Here is a 17,302-nt window from a genome sequence, read left to right as displayed (position 1 = left end):
CGGCCGACTTGCTAACGATATTCGGAAACTGATAGCAACACAGTTAGGGAACGCCGTGAATGAAAGAGACTCCGGCTCTTCGAGAGAAGCTCCTCCGAGAGAGAGCTTTTCTGAAAAGAGGGAACGCGGGTGTATTCGCGCGTGCACGTGTGTCACGAAACTAGAAAATAAACTCTCCGCCGCAGTCGGCGACTGAGAATGGATAGCACCAGACGCATTCACGAAGGAGAGTTTATATTTGGAACTACACGCTGGCGTGCGGACGATAAAAATTGACAGAGAGCGCCAGGTTCAACGCACCTCGCGACACAAGTTCGGATATATAATATAAAAACGGAGAAGTATAATATAAATGGAGAAGAATTGGCAAGGAAAATATTGGACACATTTTCACAAAGATCGACGAGAGAGAGAAGAGATCGATAGCTCGATGCTGGAGATGCTAGAGATCTTAAATTTCTAAAATACGTGTAGACCATCATCCCACGTCTCATTCTTTTTTTTTTTTTTTTTTTTTTTCCTTTTGCTATCAGTTGATGTGATCCCCGACCTGGTTTCCTCAGCAATCCGCTTTGGCGCGAACGGAGAAGCTGATTAAATGTTCGCTCGGCGGTTTTTTCTCCGTTCTAGAGAGATCGCGAGAAACATTTTTATTCTCGACTATTAGAGGAAAAGTCGCGGATGAAAAATCAAATTCTATCTTTCGCGAGAATGAAAATTGTTGCGCGAAACAAAAATAAAAAAAAACAGATAAACCGAGGGGATATATATTTTTTTTAATTGAGCCAATTGATGACTTTGCGTAACATTTATTCGACTATACAGGGTGTATCTAAATAAGTGCGAAAAATTTTAGGAGATGATTCTTTGTCGAAAATTAAGGGGTTTTTTTATATAAATATATACTCTTATATCCCTCCCTGAGGAGTTAAAAATTAAATAGGGGTTGTTAGTTTCATCCCCTTATAACGATACAGGAAGATAAAAAAAATATTAATAAATATCCTTTTTAGTGGAAAATATCCACCAAGTTCCATTCATTTAATTTGTCGGAAATTTGAGAAAAAAAATAGAAACTTAATTTTCACCTCCCTCTTTAGAAAAGTGTAACTCCTCAAGGAGTTCGACAAAGAATCATCTCCTAAAATTTTTCGCGCTTATATATATTTAGATACACCCTGTATAAACCGTTTATTTCCTCCAATCGCCTGCAGTTCGATAGTTATCCGTTTTACACGCACTGTGTATGAATACACGCGTTCGACGCGATATCTATCTCATATATGCACATGCACTCTTCGTTCATTGTCTCGTATACATACGTGTATGTATGTATTATGTATGTGTGCGAGTTGCAATTGCATAGCACTTGAAACGCCCTAGGCCAAGTAAGTCTCCGTGAAGCTTTCCGTGTCACTACCTGCATACATTCATTGCCTTAGAAGGCTTTTGTGCTTTCCGTCGAACGGGAGATGCGCGTTGGCGAAGAAAATTCGCAACAGAGTCTCCCGGATTCTCCTTTTCAAAATGTTCTGGCGTATCTCCAAAATGTATTCCGGATATGGCACGGTAATTCGGAGAAAGCGCGCGTTTTCTCATCCGAAAGCACACACCTCGTTCTTCTATTCCGCTTTTCATTGTAAAACGCTTCTGACAGCGGCGAGCTATAAGCGATATAAGCGCGTGTGCAACGGCCCAGGTTTCTTTCTTTGTTCAATTTCTTTTTCGAAAGAGAGATAAACTGCTACAGGATATTTTCACGCAAATATTGACAGCAGTCGACGGCTATTATTTGAACGATTGTTGCTTAAATGGGAGATATTATTTAATTATTTGGATATTGTTCGCGACTAATATTCCAGTCGATAATTTACTCATTAAAACCTGCTTTAGACGAGTCGTAATTCGAGATAAAATTCAAGACAGGAATCTTTTGATATAAATATTAACAACAGTCAACGGTTGTTATTTAAATAATTCATCATAATAAATCGTTTATAGAGGGTGTTATAAAAGTGGCGGATACGCTGTATAGGGGTGAATTCCTGAGGTTATTTGGAGACGATTTTTCCTCAGTGAAAATGTCGAGGCACCAATAGTTTTCGAGTTATAAGTAATTGAAAATAAAGGGCTTTTCGTAAACTAAGTATTGTGGAATTAAAATATTAACAAAACTACATTCTTCAATTAATTTCAAGTCGACTTTAATTTAATAGAATTTTAATTTAAGGCTTAGTTACCAAGATATATGATGGCAAAAATTGGGAGCTTGCAAAAAATGATGACTTCTCTCGACATTTCCGTTGAGGAAAAATCGTCTCCAAATAACATCAGGAATTCACCCCTATACAGCGTATCCGCCACTTTTTTAACACCCGATATATATAAAGTAGTAGTTAGTCTTAAAATTATATTAAATAAATCGATAGAAATAGAAAAACACTTGAAACAATCTGTGTAAATGTATATACAGGATATAAATCATATATATATATATATATATATATATATATATATATGTATATATTGATTCTAATTTCGATGATATTGCAATTAATATTCCAGTCAATAATTTACTCATTAAAGTCCGCTTTAGACGAGTCATAATTCGCTATAAAATTCAAGACAGAAATCTTTCGGTGTAAATATTTTAGCAACAATTAACGGTTACTATTTGAATAATTAATAATGACAGAATGATATTTATGTAAAATGATACTTAATGTGCTAAAATTATATTAATCTACTCAATAGAAATTTAAAAAAATGCTTAAAACAGTCTGCGTGCGAAAATATAAGATGTAAATCATATATATTGATTATAATTTCGATGATATCGCGACTAATAATCCAGTCAATAATTTACTCATTAAAGCTCACTTTAGACGATTCATAATTCGCTATAAAATTTAAGACAGAAATCTTTCGGTGTAAATATATTAGCAACAATTAATGGCTATTATTTGAATAATTAATAATAAGTGAATGATATTTATATAAAGTAGTGCTTAAAGTCTCAAAATTATATTAAACTACTTGATAAAAACTAAAAAAACACACTTGAAATAGTCTGTGCAAAAATATATAGGATATAAATCGTCATAAAATTATCACGAATAATATTTTCCATAATTATCGTACATTTTATGGTAATAACTATATTACTGTCAATTTATCACACAAATTAATGACGTGCGGAATTTTTTTAACGCGCAAAGTTATTCGTCGCTGACGATAATTCTCCGTTTAACGCGAATACAGTCATCCCATTCGCGTCCCGTGTTTACAATGAATAAGGCATTCGTATGAATAACGGCAAACAGAATTTAGAACCAAATTGCATTTAGCATCGTAAATGCGGCGTACAGAGACGCGAATATGGGAGATAGAGTGAAGAGAGAGAGAGAGAGAGAGAGATGGGAGAATAGGTGCCTATTATACACGTTCGCAAATTCGGCGACGCGGTAAATTCGGGTCAAGCAACCAACGCGTTGCCGCGATATCAACGTTGTCCGGGTTGGTCTCTCGTCAAACGGTCCGGAGGAATCTACTTCGTTGGAACGGTAACTGGATGCCCGCACATATGTCGTATACATATACATATGTATGCATATATGTATGCATATATGTATACACGTGTACATATATACAGAGCACACGGCGCCGATCAACCATGCTACGTTAAGTAGGCTTTACCCGGAGCCAACCAGAGCCAAACCGCTTTCCGAAAGATACCGCGAGTTCAATAGTCGAAAATAGCGGTGTTACTAAACTCGCAAATAATTACCAGTCGCACATCTGGATCTTGACGTTCAAAAAAAAGCAATGCTCGAAACCACAATCCGTATTTTCTATCTTGTCGAGCAATTGAGGAAAAAAATAGCACATTTCTTCTTAAGATATGTGTATATAATATAAGCGGAAATTTTCTCTATCTCTCTCTTTATTGCAATTTCATATCTTGACATTAGCAAGATAAATAGAAAAATAGATAATGCCTAAATGCCTGTAATCTGATTAGAAATACAAGTTTAGAAATTGTGCTTTATACTTGATACTGATACGAATATAGAATTGCTTTTAAAATATGTCAAAAAATGACTCTCGCGTTATCTTTATAAATTATAAAATGGTATTTAAGATATCAGAATGATATCTATTTCTCTATACGTATCTCATATAGATACAATGTACAGTTTAAAGATATACAAGAGGAGAAACAACTGTACAAATGCACAGGATGGTCTCGATCATACGATTTGACGCGAGAGGAAACTAGTTTTCTAACTGTATAAGCTTTAACACAATAGATAATGTATAAACACATACATACACAATATAGCACAGTCTGAGGAAGACAGTTACACTTTTTTTTGACTCTGTATCATTTTTTAATATTATATATATCTAACTCTTTCCAAATTTCTGACAATTAAAAATATTTCTAAGAAAAGGTTCAATTATAATTCATAATGCAAATTAAGCAAATTAAGTATTATTTCTTTTTAAATCTTGCAAAATTTTCGTAACATTTTAATTGTCTTTTCTTGCAAATATATAGCACAATATAATCGAAAAAAATTATTGTAATTTGAATGTAATTCGAAATTTTTAATCCTGTTAGATATTTAATTAAAAATCTAATAGAGTATTATAAATAAAGAACTTATGTTTGTACGATTAACATGAAAAATTGACAAATGTCTCCAGTTTCTTTTAACAAATAGTTGAAAAAAAAACAACAAACTTATATATGCAGTAAGCATTTACTGATGTTATTAGTCACTTCTAAAAAAAATGTATGCAAATTTTACATACAAGGAAGAATTAGTCATCGCATTTCCTCATCGCTTTTTCGATAATCAATCTTCGACATCGTCACGTTTCGAATAATTTCATCGTTTTAATGTTTACAATTTTTGTGCAGAAATATGCAATAAAATTATACCTAAGTAGAAGATGATTAAATAAAATTGCATTTGCTTAGTTATAGTCTTCCCGTGTGAATTATGCGAAACGAACTGGCAAATTGTTGGAACGAAAGGTGTCTATCAAGATTATATTAAAGGTAATAGAGAGAACACAGAGAGAATATCGCTAACGGTTCGCTGATTTTTACGAGCGCGATAACTGTTTTCCGGGATGTAACTATCTCGATCGAATCGATCGAGATTGGGATCTCAATCGCGTGCGACTGTCAGCCGAATTTCTCATTAAACTATGCGCGCTTACTATTGGCGTCGCGTGCGCAATATCGTACATCAATATGTCAAGTATGCAATTGCATCGACACCTGCAATCTAATGCGTTTAAATATCTATTAAATTCGGGTCGATAACAATTGCGATCGACACTAAGCAAATGGATTGCTTCTCCATCTCTCTCTCTCTCTCTCTCTCTCTCGCTCTCGAAAAAAATAGATATATTTCTTAAACGTGTATATATTTACAAAGTATTAGGAGTTTGCAAAAATTCGTAAGGTTACAAATAAATGGCGCGTTAGATTAGATTGCAGTCACTTAATAATTATTTTCTTTTAAGTTGCTTTCTTGTTTTTAAATGTTGACTATATTTAATCAGAATTGATGGCTGATAAATCATAATTCCGAATATAACTTCATATTTAACGCGATTGAAAATGGAATCATCCTACTTCATGATAAAACCAGACCGCATGTTGCTGTTGCAACTAAAGAGACGTTGTTCGAATTGGATTGGAAAGTTCTACCAGCGTACTCTCCAGACATCGCCCCAACTAATTTTTATCTATTTAAATCGATGCAACACGGTCTACTATCCAATACACGATTTCAAAATGGATCGAGCAATGGATTGCTTCAAAAGATGAGTCATTTTATCGACGTGGAATTAAATTATTGCGCGAAAAGTGACAAAAAGTTGTCAATAGAAACGACCAATGTTTTGATTAAAATATTATATGTTATTTTATTTGTTATTAATAAATAAAAATTGTCAAATCATACGAACTTTTGCAAACACCTAATAATATGTCTTCTTTCGAAAACAGCCATTATTATTAATTATTATTAATCCAATTAATTTTTGCACAATTAGATAATTGGGTTATATATGATGGAAAGCAAATATGAGATGCAATGTCTATTAGCGATTACATGATACTTATTTAACGCATTGCGTCACTACGCGATATGGGCTATGCGTGGAATGTCTGCGTTGAAACCCGTTTAAGAAGTTACCGCAATGACGGAAATGGCAAAAGACACTGTGCACAGTCAGCCTTTCCTAAGTCAGACTTTCTTTTATCGCGTATATCGTAATAATATTCACTTAGTTCGAGAATCAAATAAGGTGTCATTTGATTGCACAACTTTTCCTTTTTTCTCATAATTTCCCGAGAACTTTCGACTAATAGAATAAAAACCTATGAATTCATATGTGTAATAAAAAAGAGTGGCGTAAACACACATTCGTCGGAAAAAATCTGTTAAAAAGCGTTCATGCTCTACTTCGCGAGATATTTCAGAAAGATCCTGGGATACAGATCCGCGTCGATCGTCGATTCTTCAGTCTCGCACTCTGTAGTACAAAAAAAAAGTTTTGCGGTTCCCGCTTTTCTCCTACACCTACAACGTTGCCCGATCAACGGAATTCAACAGGTTGGGACGAAACAATTTAGCGCGCATCACGGGAGAAAGTGCGCGCGAGGAGACGATTTAAGTGATCGCGCCTAATTTATAGAACCTACTCTCCTGCCTGGATCGCTCGTTCTCGATTTCGCGAGCTCATCGACACATATACACGCAGGACGAAAAGTGGAAAAGGACAACGGTATCACGTATGTCAAATTCGGAGTCGAAATTAATTAAAAGAAAATTAAGAGAAAATTTTTTGCCAGATCGTCATTCATTGCCGATATTAAATATCTCAAATTAAAAATCTCCGAGATAAAATCTGTCAAAGATTTTATAACAATATATTATCTAATAATAATAATAATAAGTATTAAAGATTATATAATAATAAATTGAAAAGGCTCCAATATATAAATACTTAAATTTTGTTAAAATAATTACAGAGGAATTTAAAAACAATTTTATCACGCCTATAATGACTCTTATTAATCCTTTTCATATTTAAAAAATTATTGTTTATTCAAGTCTAATACGTCAAAGATTTTTTTTTTTATTTTGAGCAAGTCCTAGATTTTCGCGAAAATCGTCGCCAAATATATCGAAAAAGACATGATATGGTCGTTTTTCTACACCGTTTCACCGAACACATAGTATATATTTTCGCTCTCCGGTGTCTGCTGCATTTGCTCGACCTATCCTCTCCGTGTTTCGCGCTCGTAAAACCCCGTGTGCCTCCTGTCTTATGTACCGGTATCAGCGCCGACTTTACGCATCTCTCGTTTCCTACTCTCCTTCGTCCACACATATTCGAGAGCGCAGTGTAGCGCGCAGCGCTTCCTCGTTTCCTGACATGCACATCGGTGTATCATCCCATCAGAGAGATGGGTAAAATATAAAAAGTGTTTTAAATAGAAGAAAAATATTTACAGAAACTATTTCACCTAGCAGATTATATAAATAATTGATATAAAATAATAATCTCGCATTTATTAAATCATGTTAGCTATTTCTTATTTTTAAATTGTCATTATATAAATAACGCGTATTATTGAAACAAACGCATATTTGCTTTGTCATTTCTTCAAAAGTTATATTTGAAATAATACACGCCCAAGAAATAATGATCGGATTTGCAATATTAGTATCACACACACAATATAAAAGATATATTAATATAAATTCAAATATAGTATATAAAGAGAAAGAGAGAGATTTCTTTCAAAATTATTGTTATTTAATAATCTCAATTGTCACGTTTGAAATAAATATTTCCCTCTGCATTTGTTACCTATCATTTTTCTCACGGAGAATACGATTCTTTAATTTTTTTCACGGAGAATACAGCTAACATTCGATTCGAATGAAACTATTTAAATAATTATTTTCGATACTCTGGCATTCGAGAGAGATCCGCCCGTCACCGATGTATACACGCATCATCCGGGGAGCGCGCGTGAATACGCCCACCGCACGACAATACCGCGTTTGACACGCACCGTGCGCAGCGCGATTGTTATTCCGCATCGAAGGGGGAGGGCAGGGGGGGAAAAAAAGCATTCCGCATTATTCGCGGTACGCACGTACGCACAAGTGCGGAAGGCGGATGTGCGGCCGCGCGGATGTTGCCCGACGTCAAAATCGTCCGCGCGGGTCCGTTCACATTTCACGGAGATACTACTCTTTATTTTTCTCTTGTTCCCTTTTTTTTTTAACCTTCCCAGAGATCTCTCTGCTCGCGAACTCGCGGATGTTTTGCAAATTATTATGCGCATAGACTGAGTTTTTTTTCGAATTTCGAATTTCGAGAAATTTTTGATGGATCAGTTTTGCGAGTTCGCGCGTGTTTTATATAAGTAAAAAAGACACGTTCATAGAGTGCAATGGAGAGTCTGGAAAGGATGAAAAACATTCAGGAGCGATGTGACGTTGACCGATGATGCAAGAACGTGACGCCGCACCGTCTTCGCGCGCCACTAATAATGAATTATTGCAGATATTCGTCAGTCGTTCCTGAATTTGTTTTCCAAGAGAATCAAATTTAATACAATATTAAAAGAACTGTCGTATATTTTATCTCTCTACGCGCAGCGATAAATGCGAGCCAAATAAGTCTATAAAATTGATATTAAATGGATGGACTGAATTTTTCCTCGAGAAATGTTTTCCGTTAATGAATCAAATTTAACAAAAAATTGTGTAACTTTGCGAAATATATAGTTAACATAAGTTGATACACATTTTTATTTATTACTCTGCTCAGAATTAATTTGCGAGCAAAAGTTTTATTCACTTAAAATATCTTATATATATTCTCCTGTGAATATATTTTCATTTAAAAATTTACTGTAATTATGCGAGGAATGATAAGTTACTACTGCAATGAATTCTTTTCTAAAAACATGATAATAATTTCACAAGACTTTTCATCCTCTCTTCATACAAAGAATCTAAAACGAAGCTCAATATTCATATTTTAATGCAAGGAATGCAATTCAATCGAGAACGTAATATAAAAAAACGCATAAAATGAAATATGCTATATTATCTCAGAAAACATTACCTATTATTCTCGTATCCTAACATTTTCTAAACATTTTCTTTCATTAGACAACGTCTACTTTAGTTACTTAGAAACAATACGACTACAGAGACGAGTAGAAATAGAAACGTAAGAGAAGATATTAATAGACTGTCTGGACTTTATGTGCAAATTTATACAGGATTTAAAAAAAAGAAAAAACATGTATTAATACGGACTTTTTAATTATCAGTGAAAAGAGAGAGACGTGAGGAGAGTTACATAATTACTACGAGATATGACAAAACCTCCCATGAGCAAAATAATGATGTTTTGGATCGAGAAAGAGATTGAATGGCTGAGCAAATAAATGGATAAAATATACGTGTATCTACATAAATCAAGCGAGATTGTAATAAAGTAACCTGGCAATATTACAGCACGATAGAACGCAAGATATAATAATACGCACGCGCATATAAATCGGCGATTCGAAAGATCGAGCGAGTAATTAAATACAAATATTCGCTGAAACGTTCGCGATAAATTATCGATGACAATCATCGCGCGACAAAATGCGACAAGGGGCATAATATAATATTTAAAAAATCGAAAAACTACGAACCACAATATACGAACCAGGACATAAACAGTGCAGACGCGAGCTGAAAACCGCGAAACGACGAGGTATGTATCGAAAATAAGTGGCGCGCGTGGTATTGCGAAGTCGACATGTCACAAGAGACGTATGGAAGAGAGACGGGCAAAGAGGAAGGGGAGAGAGGAAGAAAAAGACGGCACGTTCTGGTACCGACGAGAGAGTATAGACCAGAAAGCGCGCGTGCTGTCCTGAAATTGTCGATCGCAAAGAGGTACCGCAAGAGACGGGTCTGATCAAAACCGAGAAAGGAGCGAAAAGAGCGCGCAACGCAAAGAGAAGAGAAGTAGTTACCTTTAACACAGATCGGCAAGTCGTCGAGATGATGACGAAAGTAGAGAGAGAGAGAGAAAAAGAGATAGACAGAGAGAGAGAAAACAGAGATGAATCTCTCTCTTTCTCTCTCTCTCCTCTGGTTGGCCTCTGGTGTTGACGTCCCTCGTCGGACAACACAATATAACAAACGTACCACCAGAAACACCAATTTTTCACGAATTTACACCCCGCACGAGACACCCGCGCGAGAGATTCGCGATCGCGAGCGTTCACCTTCGACCCGACGCCGCGATATCTCGCGGATCCGTCATTCGCGCGCGACTCCTCTCTCGGCTCCAGCGGCCGGTTGGTGAACGGCTGGGCTGCGTTCACCACCTGGTGACCAGCACGACGGATATATTTATTTCGCGAATTTATTTATTCGCGAGAGACGCGGAGAGAGAGCGAGAGAGAGACTCGGATAATCGACGACGACGACGACGGGAAACCCACGACGACGATGTGGCGTGCGGAACCGCTTGGCGAACGGCTCCTCCGTTACTGCCGAGCGGCGAGCGTGACAGCGGATACCATCCGAAGGTTACACCTCGCCTGGTCCGCCATGTGCAACCGTGCCAACCTGCCTCCATACCTGCCTATCTCCGCTCCTGCCTCTTGCTCCTCTACCCCCAATCGTGATACCGTACGGCCACCTGAAGCGTTTTACCTGGCGAACGCCCGAACCCGCGCGAGAACTCCCGGAATCGGCCGAGAGAGATCTCCGTTCGAATTTTACCGCGCCGACGAGCTACTCGGGATATGAGAGAGAAGACGCTGTTTACTTTTACCTATTCAAACACGTTAATATTGTCTCGTCCAACAATAATCTAACGAGAATCTTAAGATTAGTGGCTTGATCGAACCGCAATCTGTGAATAATGAATAATTATTGTATGTGTATACTTAGCGCGAATGTTTAATTTATATTTAGAAGAATTTGTTTTTAAATATCCCACTTCTGGATTTTTATGGATATACATGTAAACACATTTTTCTCATTCGCTAATATGTATGCTTTATCCATTATAATTCTAAAATAGTTTTTCGTTTAAAGTATTCCTTTCTAAAAAAAAGGCATGTTATAGATATTGTCGCTTTTCCGCAGATTGACTGCCTCGATTCGCGTTGTGTATTATATTCAAAGCATCGAGCAGCTATCATCACGAGGGTTAGCAGTTTGATAGTTTGTCCAAAATAAAATAAAATAAAATAATATTATGTTTTAAATAACATGTTATAATACTTTAAACTCGATTAATATTTTTGACAGTTATCAGCTGATTTCTGTCAAAAAATATTAATTGTGGATAAAGTATTATAACACATTATATTACTTACAAAATATTATTATTTTAATTATAATAATATATTGTAAATAATATAATATGTTATGATATATACTTATAATATATACTTATTTGTCCGCGATTAATATTTTTTGACAGAAATCAGCTGATAACTGTCAAAAATATTAATCCACTTTAAAGTATTAAAACATATTATTTAAAACGTATTATTTAAAACGTATTATTATTTTATTTTATTTTATCTTGGACAAACTGTTAAACTTGCTGAACCTCGCGATGACAGCCTCTCGACGCTATGAATATAACACACAAAGCAAATTGAGGCAGCTAATCGCGTAAAAGAAACAACAATATTTGCGAAAATCGACTTAACAGGCTTTTTAGAAAGAGACTAGAACAACACAAGCGCGCGCTATTCCTCGATTTTATGTTAAATAGAATGATACAGAAATCAGCTGATAACTGTCAAAAAATATTAATCGAGTTTTATTTGATTTAAAACATATTATTTTAATTTTTATAACATAATATTATTTTAAAATTTAATTAGCACACAAATTAACGCTTTAATCAGCTGATATATGTTAAAAAATATTAATAAAGCGTTAATTTGCTAATTAAATTTTAAAATAATAATATGTTAAAAATATTAAAATAGTATCTAATATGTTGTAAATAATTTGTTATAATGCCTTATCTGCGATTAATATTTTTTGACAGAAATCAGCTAATAACTGTCAAAAATATTAATCGAGTTTAAGGAATTATAACATATTATTTAAAATATATTATATTATTTTAATTTTTATAACATATTTTTATTTTAAAATTTAAATAACAAATTACCATCTTATTAATATTTTTTTAGATAAATCAACTGATTAAAGAGTTAATTTGTTAATTAAATTTTAAAATAATAATATGTAATAAAAATTATAAAATAATAATATGTTTTAAATAAAATGTTATAGTACTTTAAACTCGATTAATATTTTTTGACAGTTATCAGCTGATTTCTGTCAAAAGATATTATTTGAGTTTAAAGTATTATAACATATTATTTTAACTTTTATAACATATTTTTATTTTAAAATTTAATTACCAAATTAACTCTTTAATCTGCTGATTTCTGTCAAAAAATATTAATCAAGTTTAAACAAACTTTTATAAAAATATCATTCTTTTTTATATATAAAATCGAGGAATGGCGCGCGCTTGTGTTGTTCTAGTAAAATAAAATAAAGATGTTAAAATATTAAAAAGATGTAAAAAAAAGTGTGATTTTGCAAATATATTTAATAATGTTTAAAATTAGATAGAATTTCCAGTTTACTCGATTTTTTGAACTTTTTTTAAAAATGTTTTTAAAAAATTTTCTTCAAATATTTCAACGCAACTTTATTTTATTTTATATTTTAAATAAGGAATTGTTTTGGTAGTATAATGTGCACTGAAATATATATATATATATATATATATATATATATGTATATAAAGAAAAGATGAGATCTCCTAAAAATAATATAAATGGAACAGTTTAAGAGAGATAATTTAAATGGCAAAAGTCATATAAATCGCTGTAACGTGTTATAAAGCATGTCAAAATCATTTTGCTCGCGACAGATAAATAAATTCAGAAATCCCGAAAAAAAAGTGGAGAAAATAAAACAATTTATATTCCATGAAATATACGAGCAATATTTGAAATTTAAAAAAAATAGTTAAATCATTTTAAAAATCAAGATAAAATGTGTCCCTAGATATTACAGTCTCCTCTATCAAATCATATTTTTTTTATATCTATTTCATCACACAGAAAACGTCAAATGTGCGTGCTTATATATGTCTAATTGTTTACAAAAAATGCACTAAAATTTCTATCTAGCAATTAAATTGTGTGAAAATTAACATAATCTGAGAATGAAATAATAGCCACTCGAATATCACATTACACGCTACATTACATATTTAAGCGAATGTGAAATTAGGATTCAATAAATTATATAATTATTTAAGCGAATGCGAAATTAGGATTCAATAAATATCGGCAAATATATTACAACACAGATATGATTCGAACGGGGTAAACTAATTAAGGAGAGTCTGATAACTCGCTGCATTCGTGTTCACTTTACGAACGGAAACGATTGCAATAAGGCTGTTATCAGGCAGGCGCAATATAGCTGGCGCCATTCATACGAACGAATCACTATATTATCGTCTCTGTGCCGACTTTGTTTTATTTTCTACGCTATATATCAGAGCCGTACATATATACAGAATATATGACGATAAAATATAAATATAATCCTTTTATAAAACACACATTAACGCGCGTGTGTGTATATATATGTACATCTGTAACTATAAATCTCCGCGATGTAAAACTTTCTTGACACGGGAATCCCCCTTTGCTTTCGACGAAGACAAGTGGCTTTTGCACACAAATGATAGAATTTTTTTTTAATGCTCCCCCGAACTTATGAAAAAAAATTGTCGATATATCGATCGCGATTTTTGACACTTCCGCTTATATCCACGACCGAATTCCTATTCCTTCGATCTCTCCTTCCTCTTATATCGCAGATCTGTCATCGCACGCGTGTTTCACGGTGTTTAAATGCCACGCGATTGCTTGACGAACAACAACATCGTACGTGACAACGCGAAATCGAGCGTGTATTCAAATTCGTTTGCACGTTTGCTCAAGAACGAGGGTTACGATAAAGCAACAATACCATCTGCACTTGGCGCGGACGGAATGTCTCATTTGCTTTAAAAACACCTGTTCAAAGAAAAACACGCTGCCAGCGTTTGAAATAACGACAACGAGTAGACAAAAAGCGGCTATATATGCACGTGAAAAATAGTCGCTTCCGCTTAACTCTGTAGAACTTTCTTATGCTTCCTCTTTACCCCCTCCCCTTCTGTCTTTCTAAACTTTTATTTTTATTGTATACTCGTGTTATTTATTTATAAAGATCTAAAGATCTCCGCGATAAGCAATGTCGTTAAAATTCATCGGTATTTTCCCGACGCTTCACTTATTTCTGTTCTTCAGACTTTCATTTGGAGTCAAATAACGCTACTGATTTTTTAATTGAAAATATAAATATTAAAGAATCGACTCACCCATTTTGTTGCCGCTTCTTCTCCGGACACGCAGACATATCGTTCGAGACTTGATGCACTTAAATCACAAAAAAATACAATTATATAAATTATGCACAATTGAGAGAGTACAAAAATTAGATATGTATTATAGAGTATTTTTTGAAATAATATTACATTAGTTATATTATCAATTTTAAATAATTTTAATTTATTAATTATTATATCATTTATTTCTTCAAAGATAATAAAATTTATTAAACAAATATATGATAAATTATTGAATAATGACTTCAAACATACGAATAATGTGATTTGAAATATGCCAAGTGTATGTATAAGATGTAATTACCTGATGTATATATTGGATAACTTCATTATGAGTTGCATTTTCTAAGGTGCGACCGTTCACTTCCAAAATTTCATCGCCCACTTCTAGAGTATCCGCACTGTCCGCCGGCGATCCTGCACAAATAAAAATATCATTAATGTAATTTGAAATTATTAATTATCGAAAAAAAAAAAATTTAACGCCGAATAGAAGAAAGATATTGTATGAATAATTCTGAATAATGCGAATTGAATGACGCGAACTGAAAATTCCGTATGAATATTCCAATTCGCATTTCCAAACACGATATCGCATTCAATAATCCGTACAAAACGAGACATTTAAGCTTGCTACAAAAATCGCTGTTTAAGCATCCGTGAATATAACATATAATCTGCTTCGTAAACGAGAACGTATTTGCTAATGAACGCGAACATTTAGAGGACATTGCGCTTCGTAAATAAACTGTGAAAGCAATCGACTGGTATATGCATTCTTTTCTGAAATCATTCTCATAGAAAGGTCGCTTTCTTTCGACAAAATTAAAAATAAAAACACACAACACTGGCATGCAAATGCCTTCATACATAATTCTCGATATCCGACGAATTAATATAGTTAAGAAATAATCGTAGTTAACATATATTCACAAAATGTGCAAAAAATAGATATTCCGTTTACGCAAATTGTGTGTATAAATATATCTCCCCGATATCGCTCTCGTACGTTTCTTCCTACAAATATTATCATTATTTTTTTTTCAAAGAGAGATCGAAATCGAAATATCTCCCAAGAAAAATATCCGACGGAGGAGTTAAAACGTGAAATAAGCAAGTCCTTCGTCGGGGCGATAAAGCGCACGTTACGATAAACATAAAGGTCAGCCTATAAATAACAACGTCGCGAAACGTCCTCTCTATGTAAATCGTCGCGCATTACCGTAACGCGTCGCGTAAATCGGAAATCCGTCCGTCGCACATTTCCTGTTTCCGAAAGCGTGCACGACGTGCGGGCGACGTGTATAAGCTACTACACGTACGATTATCTGACTGACAGGGAAAGTTTTCGCACTCTCTTCTCGCATTTCTCCGTTCCGTCTCCTCTGTATACTTGACGCATTCTCGCGTACAAGTACAAGTCGGAAGAGAGACGAGAGGAGAGGCGATCGCCCGAGGATAATCGAATCTATCTGAAAATGCGATTCCAAAAACGACACAAGTTTAATTGACAAATATTCGACAAATGCCGTATCATTGGGATGACAGAAAACATATAAATCTTCCTCTTCAAGATCATTAAAATATCTTAACATAGAGATTATGTCATTCGAGAATATGCCATTTAAAAAATATATATATGTATATATATAAAATATATAAGTATAAAATAAAAAATATATATGTATAAAACATATATATAATATTAATTTAAAAATTATATATATAAAAATATTAAAATTGATTTAATTAAATAAAATAAATAATTTAAAATAATTTTAAAAAATTAATTTATAATATATATATATTAATTTTATATTATATATATAAATGTGTATAAAATATACATATATAAAATGTATATAAAATTCTCTCGAAGATTTAATCGCGTAAGAAAGCTCGTAATAAAATAAATAATTAAAAATAATTTTAAAAAATTAATTTATCATATATATATATTAATTTTATATTATATATATAAATGTGTATAAAATATACATATATAAAATGTATATAAAATTCTCTCGCAGATTTAATCGCGTGAGAAAGCTCGTAATAAAATAAATAATTAAAAATAATTTAAAAAAATTAATTTATCATATACATATATATTAATTTTATATATTATATATATAAATGTGTGTATAAAATATACATATGTATATAAAATGTGTATAAAATTTTCTCGAAGATTTAATTTCGCGAGAAAGCTCGAGAGGAGACTCTAGACAGGATTTTCTATTATATTTTATTTGACGTTTCATATCGCGGGCGAGGAAGAGACATGTGTTTTATCGTCACGAAGGATTCAGGTTCGTCGAATATCCGGCAAGACTTTGCGAGAGAACTCTGTGCACTTGTTAATCGCACACTTAAAAATACATACCGTACAGCTTGATCTTGCCGTCGTCGTTGGTCAATATAATAATGTATCCCCCTAGATCGACCATTTTCGCGTAGTAATTATCCTCCGTGCAGTGCAGTGGTGTAGGGGATGTGGGGGCAGGGTAAGTCCGCTATTAGATTACCTCTCTCGCGCGCGCCGACACTCCACGCGAGATGACGTACGCTCGCACGCGCGCGCGCGCGCGCGCCCGCGCGTCGTGCAACGGCGTGCACGACGGGGTACAAATCACTAATTATACTTCGCGCGCACACACACACACTCTCTTTCTTTCTATCTATCTATCTACGCCAGTTCGGGTCCGCCCCGAAAAATCAGCCCGCCGTT

General features: G+C 33.9%; 1 protein-coding gene across 2 annotated transcripts in view; it reads right to left on the bottom strand.

The window, feature by feature from the left end:
- Window positions 1-17,097, bottom strand: part of LOC145942419 (uncharacterized) — a 71,114-nt gene extending 54,017 nt beyond the window's left edge. For both annotated transcript variants that reach the window (XM_083049113.1, XM_083049115.1), the window contains exons 1-3: window positions 16,958-17,097; window positions 14,876-14,988; window positions 14,545-14,602 (exon numbers count right to left, since the gene is read on the bottom strand). In XM_083049113.1, coding sequence (XP_082905239.1) covers window positions 14,545-14,602; window positions 14,876-14,988; window positions 16,958-17,021 — 235 coding nt within the window. In that variant the 5' untranslated portion in view covers window positions 17,022-17,097. The remainder of the gene's footprint in view (window positions 1-14,544; window positions 14,603-14,875; window positions 14,989-16,957) is intronic.
- Between the last annotated feature and the right edge of the window lie 205 nt (window positions 17,098-17,302).

Source organism: Prenolepis imparis, unplaced genomic scaffold, assembly GCF_030444845.1.
Source record: "Prenolepis imparis isolate NDT839.2.m4 unplaced genomic scaffold, iyPreImpa1.0 SCAF_11, whole genome shotgun sequence".
NCBI lineage: Eukaryota > Metazoa > Arthropoda > Insecta > Hymenoptera > Formicidae > Prenolepis > Prenolepis imparis.
This window is presented reverse-complemented; position numbering and strand designations above follow the sequence as displayed.